We start from the raw sequence: 23,728 nt of genomic DNA, 5'->3' as shown, positions 1-23,728 counted from the left end.
TTCTTCATCCTATTGAGGAGCGCCTGGGTCAAGGGTGGGGCACTGGTTGGGAGAGGAGATGATGGACTTTTGGAAAGGAAATGATACCCCCTGGGAATAAGGGGGAAAATCTCCATTTAAATACTTTTTTTTTATATGTCAAAATAGTTTTTTATTATACTGTTGTGAGTGTATCAGAGAGCCTTTATTTTTGTGAAATTTATATTCTCTATGCTCGGGATGTTCTGGATAGGGTTTCCCCTCCTGAGGGGTCTCGGATTGGCCCGGACGATTATGGTTGATCAGTCGGTTAGGTGGTGCACCTGGAATGTCAAGGGGAGTAATTCACCAGTCAAAAGGAAGAAAATATTATCAAACCTCAAGAAAGAAAGGGTTGATATAGCTCTCCTACAGGAGACACACTTATTGGATAAAGAACACTTGACATTACGACAGGGTGGATTTGATCAGGCCTTTTTTTCTTCTTTTAGCTCAAAGAGTAGGAGAGTTGTCATTCTTATTCGGAAGAATTTCCCTTTCAAAATCCTATATCAGATAAAAGACAAATCTGGACGATATATTCTGATTAAAGCCATTATAAATGGAGAGGAATATGGGATTTTAAATTTGTATTGCCCCCTCGGCACATCCTTTTAAATTTATAACGGAAGTCTTCTCAAAATTGATGGCTCTCGGTGCTCGTCATACAATTATAGGGGGAGGAAGTGAGGACTGTAGATGCTGGAGATCAGAGCTGAAAATGTGTTGCTGGAAAAGCGCAGCAGGTCAGGCAGCATCCAAGGAACAGACGTTTCGGGCATAAGCCCTTCTTCAGGACGCTTATGCCCGAAACGTCTGTTCCTTGGATGCTGCCTGACCTGCTGCGCTTTTCCAGCAACACATTTTCAGCAATTATAGGGGGAGACTTTAATTGTATTATGGATCCGGAAATAGATAGGATTCCCAAGAGTACTGCAGGAGTATCTCCCAGATCCAGACAATTGGTGGATCTGAACAAAGAATTAGGATTAGTAGATGTATGGAGATGCCTTCATCCACAGGACAGAGATTTTTCTTTTTACTCCAATCCACATAAACGTCACACCAGAATCGATATGTTTTTTGCCCCCTCGATTTTGTAAAATAGGCAGTATAACAATTTCCGATCACGCTGCTGTATATATGGAAATCAAGGCGAGAAACAATGGGACATTCCCCCCAGCATTGGCGTTTGGACCCCTTCCTGATGAAAGATAGTAAATTTGTAAAGTATTTCTGTCAAGAATTTAAAACTTTTTTAGAAATTAATTCTGGTACGGCTAGCAACCCATCAATGATGTGGGAGACTATCAAAGCTTACGCACGAGGTTTGATCATCTCATAATCGGCGACCCAGAAAAAAATTAAAGGGAGAACAACAGCGTGTGCTCGAAGCTCGCTTAAAAGCAGCTGAAACAGCACACGCTGACAGACCTTCTATTATCAAATTACAAAGGATTACGGCCCTTAGGACAGCTCTAAACACCACGCTTACCCAAACGGCTAAGAGGGAAATATTATTTGCAAAACAAAGGTTATATGAATTTGGCGATAAACCTGGTAGATACTTAGCATTTCTTGCAAAGAAAAAGAAGGCCCCTCAAACTATCAGGTCTATCAAGGAAAGTACAGGTATTCTGACTCACGATCATAAAAGGATTAATGCAATCTTTAGAAAATTTATTCTGATTTATATAAATCGCAGGATTGCGAAGACAGGACTAGGAGGATGCAGTCATTTTTTAAAATCCTGACCTTTCCGGACCTAACTCCGGAACAGGTATCGGTCCTGAATGTTCCCCTAACAATCCAAGAAATACTTGACGCAATCAGGCAACTTCAGAGCGGTAAGGCGCCTGGCCCAGATGGTTTTCAAGCTTAATTCGATAAAGAATTTACAGAAATATTGGCTGGTCCACTTATGGACATGTACAACTATGCATATAGTCAGGGCTGTCTCCCGCCTTCGCTGAAAGAGGCGAATATCTCTCTTATCCTTAAAAAAAGGAAAGGACCCAGAAGATTGCGCGTCATACAGACGGATATCCTTGCTAAATGTAGATTTTAAAATCCTCTCTAAAACGTTAGCACTGAGGCTAGAAAGGGTATTGCCACATATTATAAAGGAGGATCAGACGGGGTTTATTAAGGGCCGTAAATCATCCAATAATATCAGAAGGGTTTTGAATGTGATTCAAGCCTGTCATCAGGGAAATATACCAGGAGTAGTAGTCTCATTAGACGTGGAAAAGGCATTTGATAGGGTTGAATGGTCATATTTGTTTTACACATTGGAAAGGTTTGGCGTTGGAAAGGTGTTTACCAAATGGGTCTCAACATTGTATAGTGATCCCAAAGCAGTTGTGGTTACCAATGGATTAGGCTCGGAAAGCTTCAGTGTGGGTAGGGGCTGCCGTCAGGGATGTCCTCTCTCGCCATTGCTATTTACACTAATAATTGAGCCACTAGCAGAAGCTGTACGGGCTGACCCTAATATAACGGCCCCGAGGATTGGGACAGGTAAACATAAAATTACTCTTTATGGGATGATGTTCTCCTATTTCTCAGTAATCCCCTGATGTCCGTGCCTCATTTAATCCAAGCTATTAATATATTTAGTGCAATTTCAGGCTACAAAATTAGCTTCTCAAAATCGGAGGCTATGCCAATGGGTGGCCTTGCTATGATACCCCACTTAGTGGACGGATCCCACTTTCCTTTTCGGTGGTCCCTGGAGGGTTTCTTATATTTAGGCATTTTTATTACCCCAGTATTTGGTCAGTTATACAAGGCTAACTTTGTGCATTTACTGGAAAGGATAAGGCAGGACCTCCAGCGATGTGGAGACCTTCCAATTTCCTGGCTGGGTAGAATAGCACTAATTAAAATGAATGTCCTGCCCCGTCTCCTATACCCTATGAGAATGCTTCCGGTGATGCTGCCGAGGCTGGCACTATGTAAATTATATGGCTGGTTGTGTTCCTTTAACTGGAATCATAGACTGCCCCTCATTAAGCTGAAGAAGCTACAGCTTCCACAGGCAAGGGGAGGATTGGATTTCCCAGATTTTAGGAAATATCAGTTAAGTTCCCTATTAAGTTACATAGCTGATTGGGTTTTGTCTGACCCGCAATCAATCTGGCTGGACATCAAGGCTTCTCAAGTAAAATGCCCACTTATTAACCTTTTATTTTCAGACAATAGGAAAATCATTACAGATCACTGTAAAAACCCTATAATACTAAATACAATTAAAGCTTGGAATATAATGCGGCAAAATAAGGGTAACTCACATAAAACATCCCCCTATGCGCTGATAGTGGGAACATGGAGATTTCAACCGGGGCTTACAGTTGCCACTTTCAAACTCTGGAGATCCAGGGGTATCTCCTGTTTAGGGAATCTGTTTAAAGAAGGGGTCCTGATGACTTTTGAACAGCTGTGTCAGAAATTTGGATTACCTAATGGAGACCTCTTTCGATACTTCCAAATTCGAGATTAAATACAGAAGAAGACTACTTTGTTAGATAGCCTTTATAGATCAGATAGAGAACGTAGAGTGCTACGGCCAATGGGGGTATCTTCCGTCAGTATTATTTATCATTTATTACATGATGAAGTATCGGGAGATATGGACAATCTGCTTAAAACATGGGATCAGGATTTGGGACTAAAAATCTCTATAGAAACGTGGAATGACATTTGGGAAAACGCCAGAAGAATCACCATCTGCAACAGAACTCAGGCTATTCAGCTGAAGATATTTCAAAGGGCCCATATAGCACCGGATCGATTGGCAAAATTTAAGGCAGGAGCATCTCCAATGTGTCCTAAATGCAAAATAGAGGTGGGCACTCTTGTACATTGCTTATGGACCTGTCATAAGATCCGTAGATATTGGACTAAAGTCGCAAGTGCTCTGACAGAAATCTTAGGAACAGAAATTAGAGTGGACCCTGTATCTCTCCTTTTTGGGCTTTTCGAACTTACCCTCCCTGGACATGTATGGGAAGAGATTATTTTCTATTCTCTCTTTCTGTGCAAGGAAAAATATTTTGGTAAACTAGGTGGCTGAGGGCCTCCCTGGACTTTCAAATTGGCACAAATTAATTATGGAATGTATTCCCCTTGACTTCCTTACAAATATGGTACATCAAAAGACTACATTATTCCATAAAATATGGCAGCCCTTCTTGAATTGTATAAATACAGATATTTCGGCCATCCTAACAAGGGCTTTTATTTAATTGAGATGGCAAACCTGGCTGGTCCAGGGCCCCTTGGGAGAGAAATCCCACACGAATATGGGTTTTGTTACATTTGATGTTAATACATTCCGAGCATGTATCTCACTATCCAATTTCTGTGTAATCCATCAGTTTTTTAAATCTTATTTGAATAATGTAAGAGACTTAATTATACACTCTGGTTAGTTGTAGGTTAGATTAGATTAGCCCTTCCTGAAGAAGGGCTTATGCCCGAAACGTCGATTCTCCTGCTCCTTGGATGCTGCCTGACCTGCTGCGCTTTTCCAGCAACACATTTTCAGATTAGATTAGTAGTTAAGTTTTGTTTATTTTTCTTGGTATTTTTCTTTTGTTAAATTTTGGTTACTATTTATTTAAGGTTTAATTGTATATCAATGTTGATACTTGTTTTTTTTATATTTTGTAAATTTGTAAAAATGTTAAATTTTCAATAAAAATATCTATAAAAAAAAGGCCGATCACCAACACCTTCTCTCGGGGTAACTAGGGTCAGGCTGGTTTAGCCTTCAATCCTGGAGCGTCCAGTGGCTCTGTACTGATGGAGTCCAACCTAACCAGAGGTGTGTCAGCCTGTATTCCTCATGAAGGGCTTTTGCCCGAAACATCGATTCTCCTGCGCCTTGGATGCTGCCTGACCTGCTGCGCTTTCCCAGTAACACGTTTTTCAGCAGATAGCACAGAGTAGGGGATAAACTTGTGGAAGATTTTGTCTAGAAATGTTAAGAGCCGTGAGGTTTTGCTGCAGCTCTATAAAACCCTGTGTAACCAGGGTTTACACTTGAAATATTGTGTCCCGTTTGGTCGCCTCGCTATAGGAAGGATGTAGATGCTTTAGAGAGGGTGCAGAGGAGATTTACCAGGATGCTGCCTGGACTGGAGGGCTTGTCTTATGAAGAGAGGTTCAGTGAGCCCAGGCTTTTCACACTGGAGAGAAGGAGGCAGAGAGGTGACTTGATCGAGATGTACAAGGTAATGAAAGTAATAGAGTAGATAGCCAGAGACTTTTCCCCAGGGCAGAAATGGCTGTTGCATGGGGTCACAATTTTAAAGGTGATGGGAGGAAGGTATAGGGGAGATGTCAGAGGAGGTTTCTTTATGCAGAGAGTGGTGGGTGTGTGGAATGCACTGCCAGCGGTGGGAGTAGAGTCAGATACATGAGGGATATTTAAGTGACTGCTGGACATGGACGGCAGTAAATGAGGGGTGTGTAGGTTAGGTTAATTAGATTAAAATAAATGCTGGGCACAACATCGTGGGCCGTCCTATGTTCTATAATGTTAACGATGAACACCAAAGGGTTAAAGTTAAAAATCACACAGCACCAGGTAATGGTCCACTGCTCCTGCACCAGCAGGGCGTTGTGTGATTTTTGACTTCGTCCAGCCCAATCGGACACCGACTCCTCCACATCACGGCCCCCAAAGGGTTAACCCGAGCAACTTTCGGTTTGCAAAGCGGATGAAGACGAGCCTTCGGTGGGCGGGTTGAAACGGTCCGTTCCCCAAAGTGGGTCGCCCCACCCAGCACCCCCTCACCCTCCTGAGAGTCTGCCTTTCCCCCGCGGATTCCCCCCGGGGATTCCCCTGGGCGCGGTGACGTCACCGCGCTTGTTACATTTCACTGTAGCCAATATCTCCTGTCACTTTCAGACCATGGAGACTCCCGGCTCAGGGAGAGACTGGAGGAAACACATCGTCCGGCAGCTCCAGCGCCGAGATCGACACCAGAAACTACACTTCGAGGATCTCATTCACTCCTGTGAGCCTTTTCCTCTTGTCCGTTTGCGCTGGGGAGGGGTGGGGGGGTTGAAATTGGGGAGGGGAGGGGGTTGTAAAATAGCAAAAGAGGTTCTCCATACCGTTGCAAAATCCGCTGATTGTATTTTTCTTAAAATATAAACAAGATCTTCGCCGTTGCGTTGTTATACCTGGTGGAAAAAAAAAGACCATGAGCTGGTGCTCCGTTTCCCGCCCACCCGCTTTGCTCGCCGATTCGGGCTGTCATTACTGGATAATATCTCACATTCTGAGCTTGGCTCTGTCACTCTTTGTTTATTTTTATTGGAATCATTCTACGGAGCCTGGGCTAGGCCAGTGTTTTTTTGCCCGTCCCTAGTTGCCCCTTGAGAAGGTGGGGGTGAGCTGCCTTCTTGAACCGCTGAGGTCCATGTGCTGTAGGTAGACCCACAATGTCCCTTAGGGAGGGGATTCCAGGATTGTGACCCAGTGACAGTGCAGGAACAGCCATATATTTCCAAGTCAGGATGATGAGGGGCTTGGAGAGGAACTTGCAGGGGGTGGTGTTCCCATGTATCTGCTGCCCTTGTCCTTCTAGATGGAAGTGGGAGGTTGTGGGTTTTGAAAGTGCTGTGTAAGGATCTTTGGTGAGTTTCTGCAGTAACTCTTGTAGATGGTACACACTGCTGCTACTATGCATCAGAATTGGAGGGAGTGGATGTTTGTGGACATGGTGCCAATCAGCAAGTTTGGACAAGATTTGTGCCAATCAAGCAGGGGCTGCATTGTCCTGCATGGTGTTGTTAGAGCTGTCCCCATCCAGGTAAGTGGGGAGTGTTCCATAACACTCCTGACCCGTGCCTTGGACAGGTGTTGGAGAGTAAGGAGGTGAGTTATTCATGTGCTGGGCTAGGCCAACATTTATTCACCATCTCTAGTTGGCTGTTGAGAAGGTGATGGTGAGCTGCCTCCTTGAACCGCTGCAGTCCATGTGCTGTTCCATTAGACCCACAATGCGCTTATGGAGGGAATTCCTAGATTCTGACTCAGTAACACTGAAGGAACAGCAATATATTTTCAAGTCAGGAACCTTGATTTGACTGAGGTAACGGTGATCCATGCTTTTGCTACTCTCGTCAGTTGAAACTCAGGTGATGTTGTTAGTGATGTGATGACTGTGAGTTCAAGATCTCATTTCAGAAACTCTGGCACAAAGTCTAGGTTGACAGTCCTGAAGAAATAGTGTGCTGTGAGGATTACAGGGTAAAGGCAGGATAGTGGAGCTCAGTATAATTGGAGCAGTCATGATCCCACTGAATGGTGAAGCAGATTTGATGGGCTGAATGGCCCAATTCTGTTCCTGTGTCTGATAGTTTTATGGTCTTTCGGATGAGATGTTAAAATTCAGGGAGACAGAAAACAAATTCCAAGGCACTATTTCAAAGAACATTGGCTCTACTTTGTGACGTGGGACAATATTCATGCAAACAGCATCTCTGAGCCAGAGGATCTGCTATTGTGAGAGCTTGCTGTGCACCAAGTTTCCTACTTTACAACAGTGACTATTTGAGGACTTGAGTTCAGAAGTAGCAATGGCACTCAGCAGTTACACGGGTCCTTGGGTAAGAGCGTGCTGTGCATAATTTTATAGAATCACACAGCACTGAAGAGACCCTTTGGCCATCAAGTTTGTGTTTCCAAAATCACACTAAATCGATACTTATCCCACTTTCCAGCACTGGATCCATAGCCTTGAATGTTATGACACTTCAATGACACTCAGTAATGAACCGGGACAAGTGATGGGCTTGTTAGTGGGTGAACATTTTGGTGATGGTGACCACAATTCTGTGACTTTCACCTTGGTTATGGAGAGAGATAGGTGCGTGCAACAGGGTAGGTTTTACAATTGGGGGAAGGGTAATTACGATGCTGTAAGACAGGATCTGAGGAGCATAAGTTGGGAGCATAGGCTGTCAGGGAAGGATGCCGTGGAAATGTGGAACTTTTTCAAGGAACAGATACAACGTGTCCTTGATATGTATGTACCGGTCAGGCAGGAAAGAAATGGTCGTGTGAGGGAACCTTGGTTGACGAGGGAGGTTGAATATCTTGTAAAGAGGAAGAAGGAGGCTTACATAAGGTTGAGGAAACAGGGTTCAGGCAGAGCAGTGGAGGGATACAGGATAGCCAGAAGGGACCTGAAGAAAGGGATTAGGAGAGCCATGAGAGGGCATGAAAAATCTCTGGCGGATAGGATCAAGGATAACCCAAAGGCATTTTATGCGTATGTGAGAAACATGAGAATGACGAGAACGAGGGTAGGTCCAATCAAGGACAGTAGTGGGAGACTGTGTATTGAGTCGGAAGAGATAGGAGAGGTCTTGAATGAGTACTTTTCTTCAGTATTTACGAATGAGAGGAACCGTATTGTTGAAGAGGAGAGTGTGAAACGGACTGGTAAGCTAGAGGAGATACATGTTAGGAAGGAAGATGTGTTGGATATTTTGAACAACTTGAGGATAGACAAGTCCCCCGGGCCTGATGGGATATATCCTAGGATTATGTGGGAAGCAAGAGAGGAAATTGCAGTACCGTTGGCAATGATCTTTTCATCTTCACTGTCAACGGGGGTGGTACCAGGGGACTGGAGAGTGGCGAATGTTGTGCCCCTGTTCAAAAAAGGGAATAGGGATAACCCCGGGAATTACAGGCCTGTTAGTCTTACTTCGGTGGTAGGTAAAGTAATGGAAAGGGTACTGAGGGATAGGATTTATGAGTATCTGGAAAGGCACTGCTTGATTAGGGACAGCCAGCATGGATTTGTGAAGGGTAGGTCTTGCCTTACAAGTCTGATTGAATTCTTTGAGGAGGTGACCAAGCATGTGGATGAGGGTAGAGCAGTGGATGTAGTGTACATGGATTTTAGTAAGGCATTTGATAAAGTTCCCCATGGTAGGCTTATGCGGAAAGTCAGGAGGCATGGGATAGAGGGAAATTTGGCCGATTGGATAGAAAACTGGCTAACCTGTCGAAGTCAGAGAGTGGTGGTAGATGGTAAATATTCAGCCTGGAGCCCAGTTACAAGTGGAGTTCCGCAGGGATCAGTTCTGGGTCCTCTGCTGTTCGTAATTTTTATTAATGACTTGGATGAGGGAGTCGAAGGGTGGGTCAGTAAATTTGCAGATGATACGAAGATTGGTGGAGTTGTGGATAGTGAGGAGGGCTCTTGTCGGCTGCAAAGGGACTTGGATATGATGCAGAGCTGGGCTGAGGAGTGGCAGATGGAGTTCAACCCTGCCAAGTGTGAGGTTGTCCATTTTGGAAAGACAAATAAGAATGCGGAATACAGGGTTAACGGTAGGGTTCTTAGTGAGGTGGAGGAACAGAGGGATCTTGGGGTCTATGTTCATAGGTCTTTGAAAGTTGCCACTCAGGTGGATAGAGCTTGTAAGAAGGCCTATGGTGTATTAGCGTTCATTAGCAGAGGGATTGAATTCAAGAGTCGTGAAGTGATGTTGCAGCTGTACAGGACTTTGGTTAGGCCACATTTGGAGTACTGCGTGCAGTTCTGGTCGCCTCACTTTAGGAAAGATGTGGAAGCTTTGGAGAGGGTGCAGAGAAGATTTACCAGGATGTTGCCTGGAATGAAGAATGGAGGTCGTATGAGGATAGGTTGAGAGTGCTAGGCCTTTTCTCATTGGAACGGCGAAGGATGAGGGGTGACTTGATAGAGGTTTATAAGATGATCAGAGGAATAGATAGAGTAGACAGTCAGAAACTTTTTCCCCGGGTACAACAGAGTGTTACAAGGGGACATAAATTTAAGGTAAAGGGTGGAAGGTATAGGGGAGATGTCAGGGGTGGGTTCTTTACCCAGAGAGTGGTGGGGGCATGGAATGTGCTGCCTGTGGGAGTGGTAGAGTCAGAATCTTTGGTGACCTTTAAGCGGCAATTGGATAGGTACATGGATGGGTGCTTAAGCTAGGACAAATGTTCGGCACAACATCGTGGGCCAAAGGGCCTGTTCTGTGCTGTATTGTTCTATGTTCTACGTTCAAGAGCTCAGCCAAGTACTTTTTCAAAGGTTGTGAGGTTTTCTGCCTCAACTCCCCTCCCAGACCCCCACCTCCTTCTGGGTGACATAATGTTCCTCAGATCCCCCTTAAACTTCCTGCCTTTTACTTCAAAGTTATGTCCCCATTGTTATTGACCCTTGAATTAAGGGGAACAGCTGCTTTCTATTCACTCCTCAATCTTCTACACCTCTGCCTGGTTCCCCCCTTCGCCCTCTCTGCTCTGAAGAAAACACCCTGAGCGTATCCAGTCTCTCTCCATCACTGAAATGCTCCATCCCAGGCACCATCCTGGTGGATCTCCTCTGCACCCCCTCTGGTGCAATCACGTCCCTTCTACAGTGTGGTAGCCAGAACTGCGCACAATGCTACAGCAGTGGCCTCACCAAAGTCCTGTACACGTCCCTGTTCTTGTAATCTAATCTATGACTAACAAAGGCAAGTGTCCAATATGTCATCTTAACTACACTATTAACCTCCAGAGCGTGGTGCTGGAAAAACGCAGCAGGTCAGGCAGCATCCGAGGAGCAGGATTCTCCTGCTCCTCGGATGCTGCCTGACCTGCTGTGTTTTTCCAGCACCACACTCTCAACTCTGATCTCCAGCATCTGCAGTCCTCACTTTCTCCCACCCTATTCACCTGTCCTGCAGCAGTCAGGGATCTATGCACAAGCATCGCAAGATCCCACTGCTCCTCTGAGCTATATATCTAGAGGATTGGAGTGTAAGGATGCAGAAGTTATGCGGCAGTTATCCAAAGCCCTGGTTAGAGCCCACTTGGAGTACTGTGAGCAAATCTGGGCACCACACCTTTGGGAGGATAGATTGGATTCGGAGTAGGTTTACAAAAGAATACTTGGACTTCAGGACCTCAGTTGTGAGGAGAGATTATACAAATTAGATTGGTTTACTGTGGAATTTAGAAGGTTAAGGGGTGATCTGATCAAAGCTTTCAAGGAAAAGACAGTAGATAAAGATAAACTGTTCCCACTGGTTGGGGACTCTAGAACTAGGGGCAAGCTAGGAAATTGTTTCCGTTAGATGGGGAGACTAGGACCCGTGGACACAGCCTTAGGAGTAGAGGGGGTAAATTCAGAACAGAAATGTGGAGACATTTCTTCAGCCAGAGAGTGATGGGCCTGTGGAATTCATTGCCGCAGAGTGCAGTAGAGGCTGGGACGCTAAATGTCTTCAAGGCAGAGATTGATAAATTCTTGATGTCACAAGGAATTAAGGGCTACGGGGAGAATGCGGGTAAGTGGAGTTGAAATGCCCATCAGCCATAATTGAATGGCGGAGTGGACTCGATGGGCCGAATGGCCTTACTTCTGCTTCTATGTCTTATGGTCTTATGGTCTTATCGTCTGAGAATTAGGGCCAGGCCATTCAGGAGAGATGATAAGAAGCACTTGTTGTTAATTTTTAATCTGAGATAGATGATTTTTTGTCAAGCAAAGATATCAGGGGATATGGGCCAAAGGCAGGTACAGGTCATTCCTCGATAAAGTGCGCTCCGTCAACACAAATTCACAGTAACGCGAATGACGAATTGAGGACACTGTTTCTAAAGTGTGAACTGTGCTGGCTGTAATGCGATTACATCACTAACACTTTAAGTGCTGATTCGGAGATGCCGGTGTTGGACTGGGGTGTACAAAGTTAAAAATCACACAACACCAGGTTATAGCCCAACAGGTTTAATTGGAAGCACACTAGCTTTCGGAGCGACGCTCCTTCATCAGGTGATTGTGGAGGGCTCGATCGTAACACAGAATTTATAGCAAAAATTTGCAGTTTTTTGCTATAAATTCTGTGTTACGATCGAGCCCTCCACAATCACCTGATGAAGGAGCGTCGCTCCGAAAGCTAGTGTGCTTCCAATTAAACCTGTTGGACTATAACCTGGTGTTGTGTGATTTTTAACTTTAAGTGCTGTTTCTAAAGCACGATTTTTCAGTAATGTGGGATTGCACAAGAACGCAGTCATCACATTATAGACAAACTGACTGTATATGAAGCTAGGTCACAGATCAGCCATGATCTCATTGAATGGGGGAACAGGCCTGAGGGGCTGAATGGCCTACTCCTGTACCTATATACTTCGAGTGTCCTGCCAATTATTGAGTACTCCCTTATTTTGTTACTTCTTCCAAATTTCACCACCTTACATTTATCAGGGTTAAATTCCATTTGCCACTCTGACCAATCTGTGTCTATCCTCCTATAACCAAAGATATTCATCGAAAAGTGTGGTGCTGGAAAAGCACACTGGTCATGTAGCATCCGAGGAGTCGGAGAGTCAACGTTTCAACTCTGATCATCTGCAGTATTCACTTTCTCTTGGCTAATCTTCATGTCAATTTTTGTGCACTTTTGATCTCCCTCCCTAAGAAAGGACATGCTTGCCTTCGAGGGAGTGTGGCAGAGTTCACTGGGCTAGCATCAGGGACGGTAGGACTCTCCTATGGGCTGTGATTAGTTTGACTAGGTCTGCGTTCACCAGAGTTTAAAAGAGATGAGAGGGGATTGGATAGAAATGTATAAGATTCTAACTGGGCTGGACAGACGAGACACAAGAAGGGTGAGTCTAGATTAGAGTGGTGCTGGAAAAGGACAGCAGGTCAGGCAGCATCCGAGGAGCAGGAAAATCGACGTTTTGGGAAAAAGCTCTTCATCAGGAATCAGGAATCAGGCTTTTGCTCTGATTTCCAGCATCTGCAGTCCTCACTTTTGCCCTTGGTTGGGTGAGTCCAGAGTCCTGGGACACAGCCTCATGATATGGGGTAGACCATTTAGGACTGAAATGAGGAAAGATTGGTGGTGGACCTGGACCTGTGGAATTTGCTGTCACACAGGCCAGGTCACTGAATATATGCAAGGAGGAGAGAGAAAATTTATTTGATAGTGAAGGCAGAATGAGGAAAAAGTGGGAATATCGCATTGTGACAGAGAATCAGCTGAGATCATATTGAATGGTGGAGCAGGCTAAAGGCCCCACTCTGACTAGAAGTTTCTCTGATTACAGTTTAGAAATTTGCCAGTAAGTGGGACCATTTTATAGTAGGAATGTCACTGGAATAGCAATCCCAGTCTGGCCACGAATGCTCTGGAGTTGTGGGATCAAACCCCATGGCAGCTGATGGTGAAATTTGAATTCGGGTTTGAAAATCTGGAATTTGAAAAGCTAGTCTAATGGCGACTTTTTTCATTGTCTTAAAAAAACCCATTTGGTTCACTCATATCCTTCAGGGAAGGGAAATCTGCCATCCATACCCGGTCTGGCCCACACGTGACTCCAGACCCACAGCAATGTGGTTGAGGGGCAGTTGGGGATGGGCAACAAATGCTGGCCGAGCCAGAGGGATGAATGAATATAATAACCAGGAAGGTGGCAGTGAGCTGCAATCGGAACAGCCATGACCTTACTGAAAGGGGGAGGAGGAGGCTTGAGGGGCTGAACTGCCTGCCCTGCTCCTAACTCTTTGATCTAATGAGCTGTCAAGTGATGCCCTGAGATTGTCGCTACAGAAATTCAACTCTTTACAGACAGTAAGGTGCAGCTGTCCACTTTAAGCACAGCACAAAACGTCACGGAAGCTCTTCGGCTAATTGAGATTAACCTTCTTGCAAAAGGGAGTGGGCTTCAAGGCTCACAGTTTGTTGTAAGAGCAGGCTACCCAAGGAGTAAGGGTCTGTACTGCCCATGTAAACCCCCCTACCCCCCTACAGGCAGCTCCTGAGGTCGGTCACACCACAGCGTGTGCTTTTCTGAGAACATCAAGCCGGCTGAAGCAGTTCAATCCTCTGTGTCAAATTCTTCTTGCAAGGGTTATCAGCTCTTTCAGAGCCATGCCACAGAGTTAGAGGTTGTCAGTTTTACAACCTCATCAGGATTGTATGAACGAGCTGTTGCCAGAAACAATAATCCTTGCTTTCAGCACAACAGCTGTGGTGTATAAATGTTCCCATTAAGTAGTATTGCAGAATATTTAAATTCCAAATATTTGGTTTGATTTGATTTATTATTGTCACATGTACTGAGATACAGTGAAAAGTGTTGTTTGCGTGCTAACCAGACAAATCATATTGTACATAAGTACATCAGGGTAATGGAACAGAATGCAGAATATAGTATTAAAGCTACAGAGAACGTGCAGAGAAAGATCCACTCTAATATATGAGAGGTCCATTCATAAGTCTGATAACAGCAGGGAAGAAGCTGATCTTGAACTTTTGTACACATTTTCAAACTTTTATATCTTCTGCCCGATGGGTGTGGAAGAGGGTATAACTGGGTGGGAGGGGTCTTGTTGGGTGCTTTCCAAAGGCAGCAGGGAGTGTAGATAGAGTTGCTGGATGGAAGGCTGGTTTGCATGATGGACTGGGCTGCATTCACAACTCTCTGTAATTTCTCGTGGTCTTGGGCAGGGCAGTTGCCATACAATGCCGTGATGCTTTCTATGATGCATCTGTAAAAGTTGGTAAGATTGCAAGAGGATTGGAGGATAGGAATAAACAAGTCCAACTGTAAATTCACAGGGTCTTGGCCTGACCACATCTGGAGTATTGGGTGCAATTTTGATTTTTATATTTAGGGAAGGATATATGAAGAGTCATAGAGATGTACAGCACAAAAACAGACCCTTTGATCCAATCGTCCATGCTGACCAGATATCCTATATAAGTTTTGTCCTGTTTGCCAGCATTTGACCCATATCCCTCTGTACCTTTCGTATTCATATACCCATCCAGATGCCTTTTAAATGTTAAAAATCACACAACACCAGGTTATAGTCCAACAGGTTTAATTGGAAGCACTAGCTTTCGGAGCGTCGCTTCTTCATCAGGTGAAGGAGCGACGCCCCGAAAGCTAGTGTGCTTCCAATTAAACCTGTTGGACTATAACCTGGTGTTGTGTGATTTTTAACTTTGTACACCCCAGTCCGACACCGGCATCTCCGAATCATGCCTTTTAAATGTTGTAATTGTACCAGCCTCCACCACTTCCTCTGGCAGCTCATTCCATACACGTACCACCCTCTGCGTGAAAATGTTGCCCCTTAGGTCCCTTTTATATCTTCCCCGCTCACCCTAAACCTATGCCCCTCTAGTTCTGGACTCCCCCATCCCAGGGAAAAGACTTTGTCTAGTTACCCTATCCATGCCCCTCATAAGTTTGTATACCTCTATAAAGTCACCCCTCAGCCTCTGATGCTCCAGGGAAAACAGCCCCAGCCTATTCAGCCTCTCCCTGTAGCTCAAATCCTCCAACCCTGTTAACATCTGTGTAAATCTTTTCTGAACCATTTCAGGTTTCACAACATGCTCCCGACAGGAGGGAGACCAGAATTGCATGCAATATCCCAAAAGTGGCTGACTCAGTGTCCTGTACAGCCGCAATATAACCGCCCAACTCTAACACTCAATGCTCTGATCAAAGTCAAGCAAACCAAACGCCTTCTTCACTATCCTATCTACCTGCGACTCCACTTTCAAGGAGCTATGAACCTGCACTCCAAGGTCTCTTTGTTCAGCAACACCCCCCCCCCCCCCCCCCCCCCCCCTGGCACCTGACCATTAACTGTATGAGTCCTGCACTGATTTGTCTTTCCAAAATGCAGCACGTCACATTTACCTAAATTAAACTCCATCTGCCACTTCTCAGCCCATTGGCCCCCGTCTGATCAAGGTCCTGTTGTACTTTGAAGTAACCTCTTTCATTGTCCACTACACCTCCAATTTTGGTATCATCTGCAAACTTACTAACTATACCTCTTATGCTTATGTCCAAATCATTTATATAAAATGACAAAAACAGTGGACCCAGCACCGATCCTTGTGGCACACCACTGGTCACAGGCCTCCAGTCTGAAAAGCAACCCTCCACCACTACTCTCTGTCTTCCAACTCTGAGCCAGTTCTGTATCTAGATAGCTAGTTCTCCCTGTATTCCGTATGATCTAAACTTGCTAACCAGTCTATCATGCGGAACCTTGTTTAACACCTTACTGACATTCATGTAGATCACATCCACTGATCTACCCTCATCAATCCTCTTTGTTACTTCTTCAATCAAGTTTGTGAGACATGATTTCCCATGCACAAAGCCATGTTGACTGTCCCGAATCAGTCCTTGCCTTTCCAAATACATGTAAATCCTGCCACTCAGGATCCCTTCCAACAACTTACCCACCACCAATGTCATGCTCACTGGTCTATAGTTCCCTGGCTTGTTCTTACCACCCTTCTTAAAAAGTGGCACCCCATTAGCCGACCTCCAGTCTTCCGATACCTCACCTGTGACTATCGATGATACAAATATCTCAGTAAGGAGCCCAGCAATCACTTCTCTAGCTTCCCAAAGAGTTCTAGGGTACATGTGATCAGGTCCTGGGATTTATCTGCTTGCAAAGTTTCACTGGGGATGAGGGGTTTATTCCACAATGAGAGACTGAGTAAGCTGAGGCAAATTCTGTGGAGTTTAGAAGGGGTTTGACAGGGCAGATACTGAGAGATTGTTTTCCCGGTTGGAGAATCTGAAATACAGGAGGTCACATTCTCAGAATGGAAGGGCGATCGCTTCAGAATGAGATGTGGAAAAGTGACTTCACTCGGGCACTTGTAAATCTTTGAAATTGTCAACACCAGAGGGCTGTGGATGGCCATTGCTGAATAAATTTACAGCTGGCATGGACAGAGTTCTGGCCTCTCCAGGAATTGAAGGGATGTGGGAAGCACTTGGAAAACTGAGTCCAGAATGGATGGCACGGTAGCTCAGTGGTTAGCACTGCTGCCTCACAGCGCCAAGGACTCTGGTTCGATTCCAGCATCAACGATTGTCTGGGTGGAGTTTGTACAGTCTCCCTGTGTTAGTGTGAGTTTTCTCTGGGTGCTTCTGTTTCTTCCCACAATCCAACGTTGTGCAGGTGAGGTGAATTCGCTGTGGGAAATTGCCCATAGTGTTCAGGGATGTGTAGGTGAGGTGCAATAGTCAGGGGGAAATATAGGACAATAGGGTAAGAGAATGGGTCTGGGTGGGTTACTCTTCAGAGGGTCGGTGTGGACATGTTCAGCTGAAAGAAGAGCACAGCAATTCAGGCAGCATCCGAGGACAGGCAAAATCGACGTTTCGGGCAAAAGCCCTTCATCAGGAATAAAGGCAGAGAGCCTGAAGCATGGAGAGATAAGCTAGAGGAGGGTGGGGGTGGGGAGAGAGTAGCATAGAGTACAATAGGTAGGTGGGGAAGGAGATGAAGGTGATAGGTCAGGGAAGAGAGGGTGGAGTGGATAGGTGGAAAAGGAGCTGGGCAGGTCGGACAAGTCCGGACAGGTCGAGTTACTGGAGGTTAGAAACTAGGATGAGGTGGGGGAAGGGGAAATGAGGAAGCTGTTGAAGTCCACATTGATGCCCTGGGGTTGAAGTGTTCCGAGGCGGAAGATGAGGCGTTCTTCCTCCAGGCGTCTGGTGGTGAGGGAGCGGCGGTGGAGGAGGCCCAGCACCTCCATATCCTCGGCAGAGTGGGAGGGGGAGTTGAAATGTTGAGCCACTGGGCGATTTGGTTGATTTATGTGGGTGTCTCTGAGATGTTCCCTAAAGCGCTCTGCTAGGAGGCGTCCAGTCTCCCCAATGTAGAGGAGACCGCATCGGGAGCAACGGATACAATAGATGATATTAGTGGATGTGCAGGTAAAACTTTGATGGATGTGGAAGGCTCCTTTAGGGCCTTGGATGGAGGTGAGGGAGGAAGTGTGGGCACAGGTTTTACAGTTCCTGCGGTGGCAGGGGAAAGTGCTAGGATGGGAGGGTGGGTCGTAGGGGGGCGTGGACCTGACCAGGTAGTCACGGAGGGAACGGTCTTTGCGGAAGGCGGAGAGGGGTGGGGAGGGAAATATATCCCTGGTAGTGGGGTCTGTTTGGAGGTGGCGGAAATGTCGGCGGATGATTTTGGTTTATGCGAAGGTTGGTAGGGTGGAAGGTGAGCACCAGGGGCGTTCTGTCCTTGTTGCGGTTGGAGGGGTTGGGTCTGAGGGCGGAGGTGCGGGATGTGGATGAGATGCATTGGAGGGCATCTTTAACCACGTGGGAAGGGAAGTTGCGGTCTCTAAAGAAGGAGGCCATCTGGTGTGTTCTATGGTGGAACCGCTCCTCCTGGGAGCAGATACGGCGGAGGCGGAGGAATTGGGAATACGGGATGGCATTTTTGCAAGAGGTAGGGTGGGAAGAGGTGTAATCCAGGTAGCTGTGGGAATCGGTGGGTTTGTAGAAAATGTCAGTGTCAAGTCGGTCGTCACTGATGGAGATGGAGGTGTCCAGGAAGGGGAGGGAGGTGTCAGAGATGGTCCAGGTAAATTTAAGGTCAGGGTGGAATGTGTTGGTGAAGTTGATGAATTGCTCAACCTCCTCGCGGGAGCACGAGGTGGTGCCAATGCAGTCATCAATGTAGCGGAGGAAGAGGTGGGGAGTGGTGCCGGTGTAATTACGGAAGATCAACTGCTCTACGTAGCCAACAAAGAGACAGGCATAGCTGGGGCCCATACGTGTGCCCATGGCTACCCCTTTGGTCTGGAGGAAGTGGGAGGATTCAAAGGAGAAATTGTTAAGGGTGAGGACCAGTTCGGCCAAACGAATGAGAGTGTCAGTGGAGGGGTACTGTTGGGAACGTCTGGAGAGGAAAAAACGGAGGGCTTGGAGGCCCTGGTCATGGCGGATGGAGGTGTAGAGGGATTGGATATCCATGGTGAAGATGAGGCGTTGGGGGCCGGGGAAACGGAAGTCTTGGAGGAGGTGGAGGGCGTGGGTGGTGTCTCGAACGTATGTGGGGAGTTCCTGGACTAGGGGGGATAGGACAGTGTCGAGGTAGGTAGAGATGAGTTCAGTGGGGCAGGAGCATGCTGAGACAATGGGTCAGCCAGGGTGGTCAGGCTTGTGGATCTTGGGAAGGAGGTAGAACCGGGCAGTGCGGGGTTCCCGGACTATGAGGCTGGAAGCTGTGGGTGGGAGATCTCCTGAGGTGATGAGATTGTGTATGGTCTGGGAGATGATGGTTTGGTGATGGGGGGTGGGGTCATGGTCAAGGGGGCGGTAGGAAGTGGTGTCCTCGAGTTGGCGTTTGGCTTCAGCGATGTAGAGGTCAGTGCGCCAGACTACCACTGCGCCCCCTTTGTCCGCTGGCTTGATGGTGAGGTCAGGATTGGAGCAGAGGGATTGGAGGGCTGCGCGTTGTAAGGGTGAGAGGTTGGAGTGGGGGAGGGGGGTCGACAGGTTGAGGCGGTTAATGTCCCGGCAGCAGTTGGAAATGAAGAGGTCGAGGGCAGGTAATAGGCCAGCGCGGGGTGTCCAGGTGGATGTAGTGTGTTGGAGGTGGGCGAAGGGGTCCTCGGAAGGTGGGCGGGAGTCCTGATTGTGAAAGTAAGCTCGGAGGCGGAGGTGACGGAAGAATTGTTCGATGACACGGCGTGTATTAAATTCATTGATGCGTGGACGGACGGGGACAAAGGTGAGTCCTTTGCTAAGGACTGATCGTTCGTCCTCAGTGAGGGGGAGGTCTGGGGGGATGGTGAAAACTCGGCAGGGCTGGGAGCCGGGAGCTGGTGTAGGTGTAGAGCTTGGAGTGGGGTCGGAGCCAGTACCTGGAGTGGGTGTGATGGTGGGGGGAATGGGGGTAGAGTCATGAGTAGGGGTAGTGTTCCCCTCGGGGTTCTGGGGGGTGGGGATAGTGACAGTGGGGTCTGTGGGGGGCGTGTCAGCAGAATGCAGGTGAGTGGCGCTGGTGGGGTCGGAAGTGGTGGCAGACACGGCAGTAGGGGTGGCGGAAGTCACTGAGCGTGTGGCATCAGCGATGATGTGAGGGCCGGAAGTGGCTGTGGGAGTGGCCATGATGGGGGCAGAAGTGACATCATCAATCAGCGTGGGGGTGGTAGCTGCATCAGCCGCATGGCTAATGGTGTTTCCGAGGCCAGGGGAATCTTCTGGAATGTTTGAGGAGCGCTGGTTATGGAGGTGGGTAGATAAAAGTTTGTTGTACTTACAGTTTTTGATGTTTGAGATGGAATTGAAATACTGTTTGTTGAGAGTATGAATTCTCCTGAGGATGTAGTACAGAGAGGGTCCTTTGCAATTCTGAGAGAGTGTGGCCCTCAGCTGAGGCAGGGCTGACTGTAGAGAGGTTAGGTACCGGCGCATTGCTGCAAGCGTGGAGCGGGGGATCTTGATGGAGAACCGTTGCTGGTGTTTTTGAATCTGTAGTCTGTACTGTTTGTCCTGTTCGGGTCCGAACTCTGCTGGTTTAAAGGTGGTCCGGAGTCCGTGTGGGATGAGTTGGTTACGGAGACAGGCACTGAGGAAGCAGATGTGGCTGTGATAGCGAGTTTGTTTCAGGACATGGTTGAAGAGCTTCAGGGCAGAGGAAATGACCTGGGAGTTGCAGTGAGAGAGAGACTCCCTGAGATTCTTGTAGAGAGAGGAGGAAAACTTCTTCAAGGCAGGCATCCTTGCAAGAGGATTCGCAGTAGGGTTAAAATCAACGAGGTAAAAACAATGACTGCAGATGCTGGAAACCAGATTCTAGATCAGTGGTGCTGGAAGAGCACAGCAATTCAGGCAGCATCCGAGGACAGGCAAAATCGACGGTAGGGTGGAAGGTGATACCAACCTTCGCATAAACCAAATCATCCGCCGACATTTCCGCCACCTCCAAACAGACCCCACTACCAGGGATATATTTCCCTCCCCACCCCTCTCCGCCTTCCGCAAAGACCGTTCCCTCCGTGACTACCTGGTCAGGTCCACGCCCCCCTACAACCCACCCTCCCATCCTGGCACTTTCCCCTGCCACCGCAGGAACTGTAAAACCTGTGCCCACACTTCCTCCCTCACCTCCATCCAAGGCCCTAAAGGAGCCTTCCACATCCATCAAAGTTTTACCTGCACATCCACTAATATCATCTATTGTGTCCGTTGCTCCCGATGCGGTCTCCTCTACATTGGGGAGACTGGACGCCTCCTAGCAGAGCGCTTTAGGGAACATCTCAGAGACACCCGCATAAATCAACCAAATCGCCCAGTGGCTCAACATTTCAACTCCCCCTCCCACTCTGCCGAGGATATGGAGGTGCTGGGCCTCCTCCACCGCCGCTCCCTCACCACCAGACGCCTGGAGGAAGAACGCCTCATCTTCCGCCTCGGAACACTTCAACCCCAGGGCATCAATGTGGATTTCAACAGTTTCCTCATTTCCCCTTCCCCCACCTCATCCTAGTTTCTAACCTCCAGTAACTCGACCTGTCCGGACTTGTCCGACCTGCCCAGCTCCTTTTCCACCTATCCACTCCACCCTCTCTTCCCTGACCTATCACCTTCATCTCCTTCCCCACCTACCTATTGTACTCTATGCTACTCTCTCCCCACCCCCACCCTCCTCTAGCTTATCTCTCCATGCTTCAGGCTCTCTGCCTTTATTCCTGATGAAGGGCTTTTGCCCGAAACGTCGATTTTGCCTGTCCTCGGATGCTGCCTGAATTGCTGTGCTCTTCCTTCAGCACCACTGATCTAGAATCTGGTTTCCAGCATCTGCAGTCATTGTTTTTACCATGTTCAGCTGAAGGGCCTGTTTCCACACTGTAGGGATTCTATAATCCTAGAACGAGGGGAGGCAGTTTAGAAATGAGGCACTGACAGAAATGATGAGAATCTTTTCTCTCAAAGACTCTTGTGAGTTTGGAACTCTCCACCTCAGATGGGGTGGGGAGCGAGGTCATGAATATTTATAAGATGGAGGTGAGGTGATTCTGGTCAGGCAGAGGAATTGAAGGATATCAAGGTGGATGTGAATAGGAATTGGGGATGCAAATAGATCAGCCAATTATTTCTGGTTCAGCATTTCCACGACCACTTTAAATCTTGCTCAATTGGAGCATAAGATATGGGAGTGGAATTACGCCATTCGGCCCATCGAGTCTGCTCCACCATTTGATCATGACTGATCTGTTTCTTAACCTCATTCTCCTGTCTTCTCCCTGTATTCCCTTACTAATCAAGAACCAATCTATCGCTGGCTTAAATACACTCAGTGACTTGGCCTTCACAGCTCTCTGCGGCAATAAGTTGAGGTCACTATCACCTCAATGCTCCCTTACTGACACTTCAATCATTTGGGTGTCCAGATTTTTTTTCCCAAAATGTAACGTCTAGCACTGCCTGTTTCTTGGAGAAAGTGAGGACTGCAGAAGGGCTTCCTGGTGAAGGGTTTATGCCCAAAATGTCGATTCTCCTGCTCCTCGGATGCTGCCTGACCTGCTGTGCTTTTCCAGCACCACACTCTCAATTCTGCCTGTTTCTTATAGGGCTTCTTACGTGCTGCTTAGAAAACTCTCCTGGACACTTTTCAAGAATTCAACTTCCTCTAAGTCTTTTACATTTTGTAGATCCCAATTAATATCGGGGAAGTTGAAATCCCCTACTTTTATTTAAATAATAAGGTGATGAAATGGGCCAAGTGGGTCAAATGTCAATGTGGAAATTTTTAGTTGACAGTGACCAATGAACTGTAAGGTTTAGGATGATGTTGCAGGGTGACTTTGGAGAATTCAATTGACAGAGAACTGAGCTCAGTGGGAGAGTTGGGTCCGATAGACTGAAACCAAATGATAGCGGGAGAGACGGTTGCTGAACAATGGGCTCCCTTCAAAGACAAGATTCATTGGGTACAATTGGGTATTTCCTCCAAAAGGAGAGTTAGGACAAATAATCCCAAACTGCCTGAAAGACAAAAGAGGTAGAAATTAAATTAAAAAAGAAAGCTGTATTTCTGACAGGTGTCAGGTAGAGAATATAATGGAGAATCAAGGTGAATACAGAAGGTGGAAAACCATTCATTGCTCAGACCTTTGGAGTATAGAAGTTGGGACGTTATGTACAGGACACTGGTGAGGCCTCTTCTGGAGTACTATGTACTCTGGTCTCCCCCGTTATAGGAAGGATATTATTAAGCTGGAGAGGGTTCAGAAGACATTTACCAGGGTCTTGCTGGGAATGGAGGGTTTGAGTTATAAAGAGAGGCTGGGAGTTTTTTCATTGGAGCTTATGAGGTTGAGAGGTGGCCATATAGAGGTTTATAAAATCGTGAGGGGTATAAATAAGGTGTCTTTTCCCCAGGGTGGGGATTTCAAGACTAGGGGGCATATCTTTAAGGTGAGAGGAGAAAGATTTTAAAAAGACGTGAGGGGCAACTTTTTTACACAGAGAATGTTTTGTGCTTTGAAGAAACTTCCTGAGGAAGTGGTGGATGTGGGTACGGTTACAATGTTTACAACACGCTTAGATCAGTACTTTTAAGGTGAAGGGTGGAAGGTATAGGGGAGATGTCAGGGGTGGGTTCTTTACCCAGAGAGTGGTGGGGGCATGGAATGCGCTGCCTGTGGGAGTGGCAGAGTCAGAATCATTGGCGACCTTTAAGCGGCAATTGGATAGGTACATGGATGGGTGCTTAAGCTAGGACAAATGTTCGGCACAACATCGTGGGCCGAAGGGCCTGTTCTGTGCTGTAGTGTTCTATGTTCTATGTTCTATGTTCTATGTTCTATGTTCTATGTTCTATGTTCTATGTTCTATGTTCTATGTACTATGTTCTAT

General features: G+C 46.8%; 1 protein-coding gene across 1 annotated transcript in view; it reads left to right on the top strand.

The window, feature by feature from the left end:
* The first annotated feature begins 5,836 nt into the window (after positions 1 to 5,836).
* Positions 5,837 to 23,728, top strand: part of atg16l2 (autophagy related 16 like 2) — a 148,157-nt gene continuing 130,265 nt past the window's right edge. The window contains exons 1-2 of the mRNA XM_087988558.1: positions 5,837 to 6,044; positions 13,645 to 13,753. Coding sequence (XP_087844684.1) covers positions 5,939 to 6,044; positions 13,645 to 13,753 — 215 coding nt within the window. The 5' untranslated portion in view covers positions 5,837 to 5,938. The remainder of the gene's footprint in view (positions 6,045 to 13,644; positions 13,754 to 23,728) is intronic.

Source organism: Chiloscyllium plagiosum, unplaced genomic scaffold, assembly GCF_037043375.1.
Source record: "Chiloscyllium plagiosum isolate Xiang-an unplaced genomic scaffold, Cpla_swu_hap1 HiC_scaffold_6, whole genome shotgun sequence".
Taxonomy (NCBI): domain Eukaryota; kingdom Metazoa; phylum Chordata; class Chondrichthyes; order Orectolobiformes; family Hemiscylliidae; genus Chiloscyllium; species Chiloscyllium plagiosum.
The sequence above is the reverse complement of the archived record's forward strand: the minus strand, read 5'-3'. Positions and strand labels throughout refer to the sequence as shown.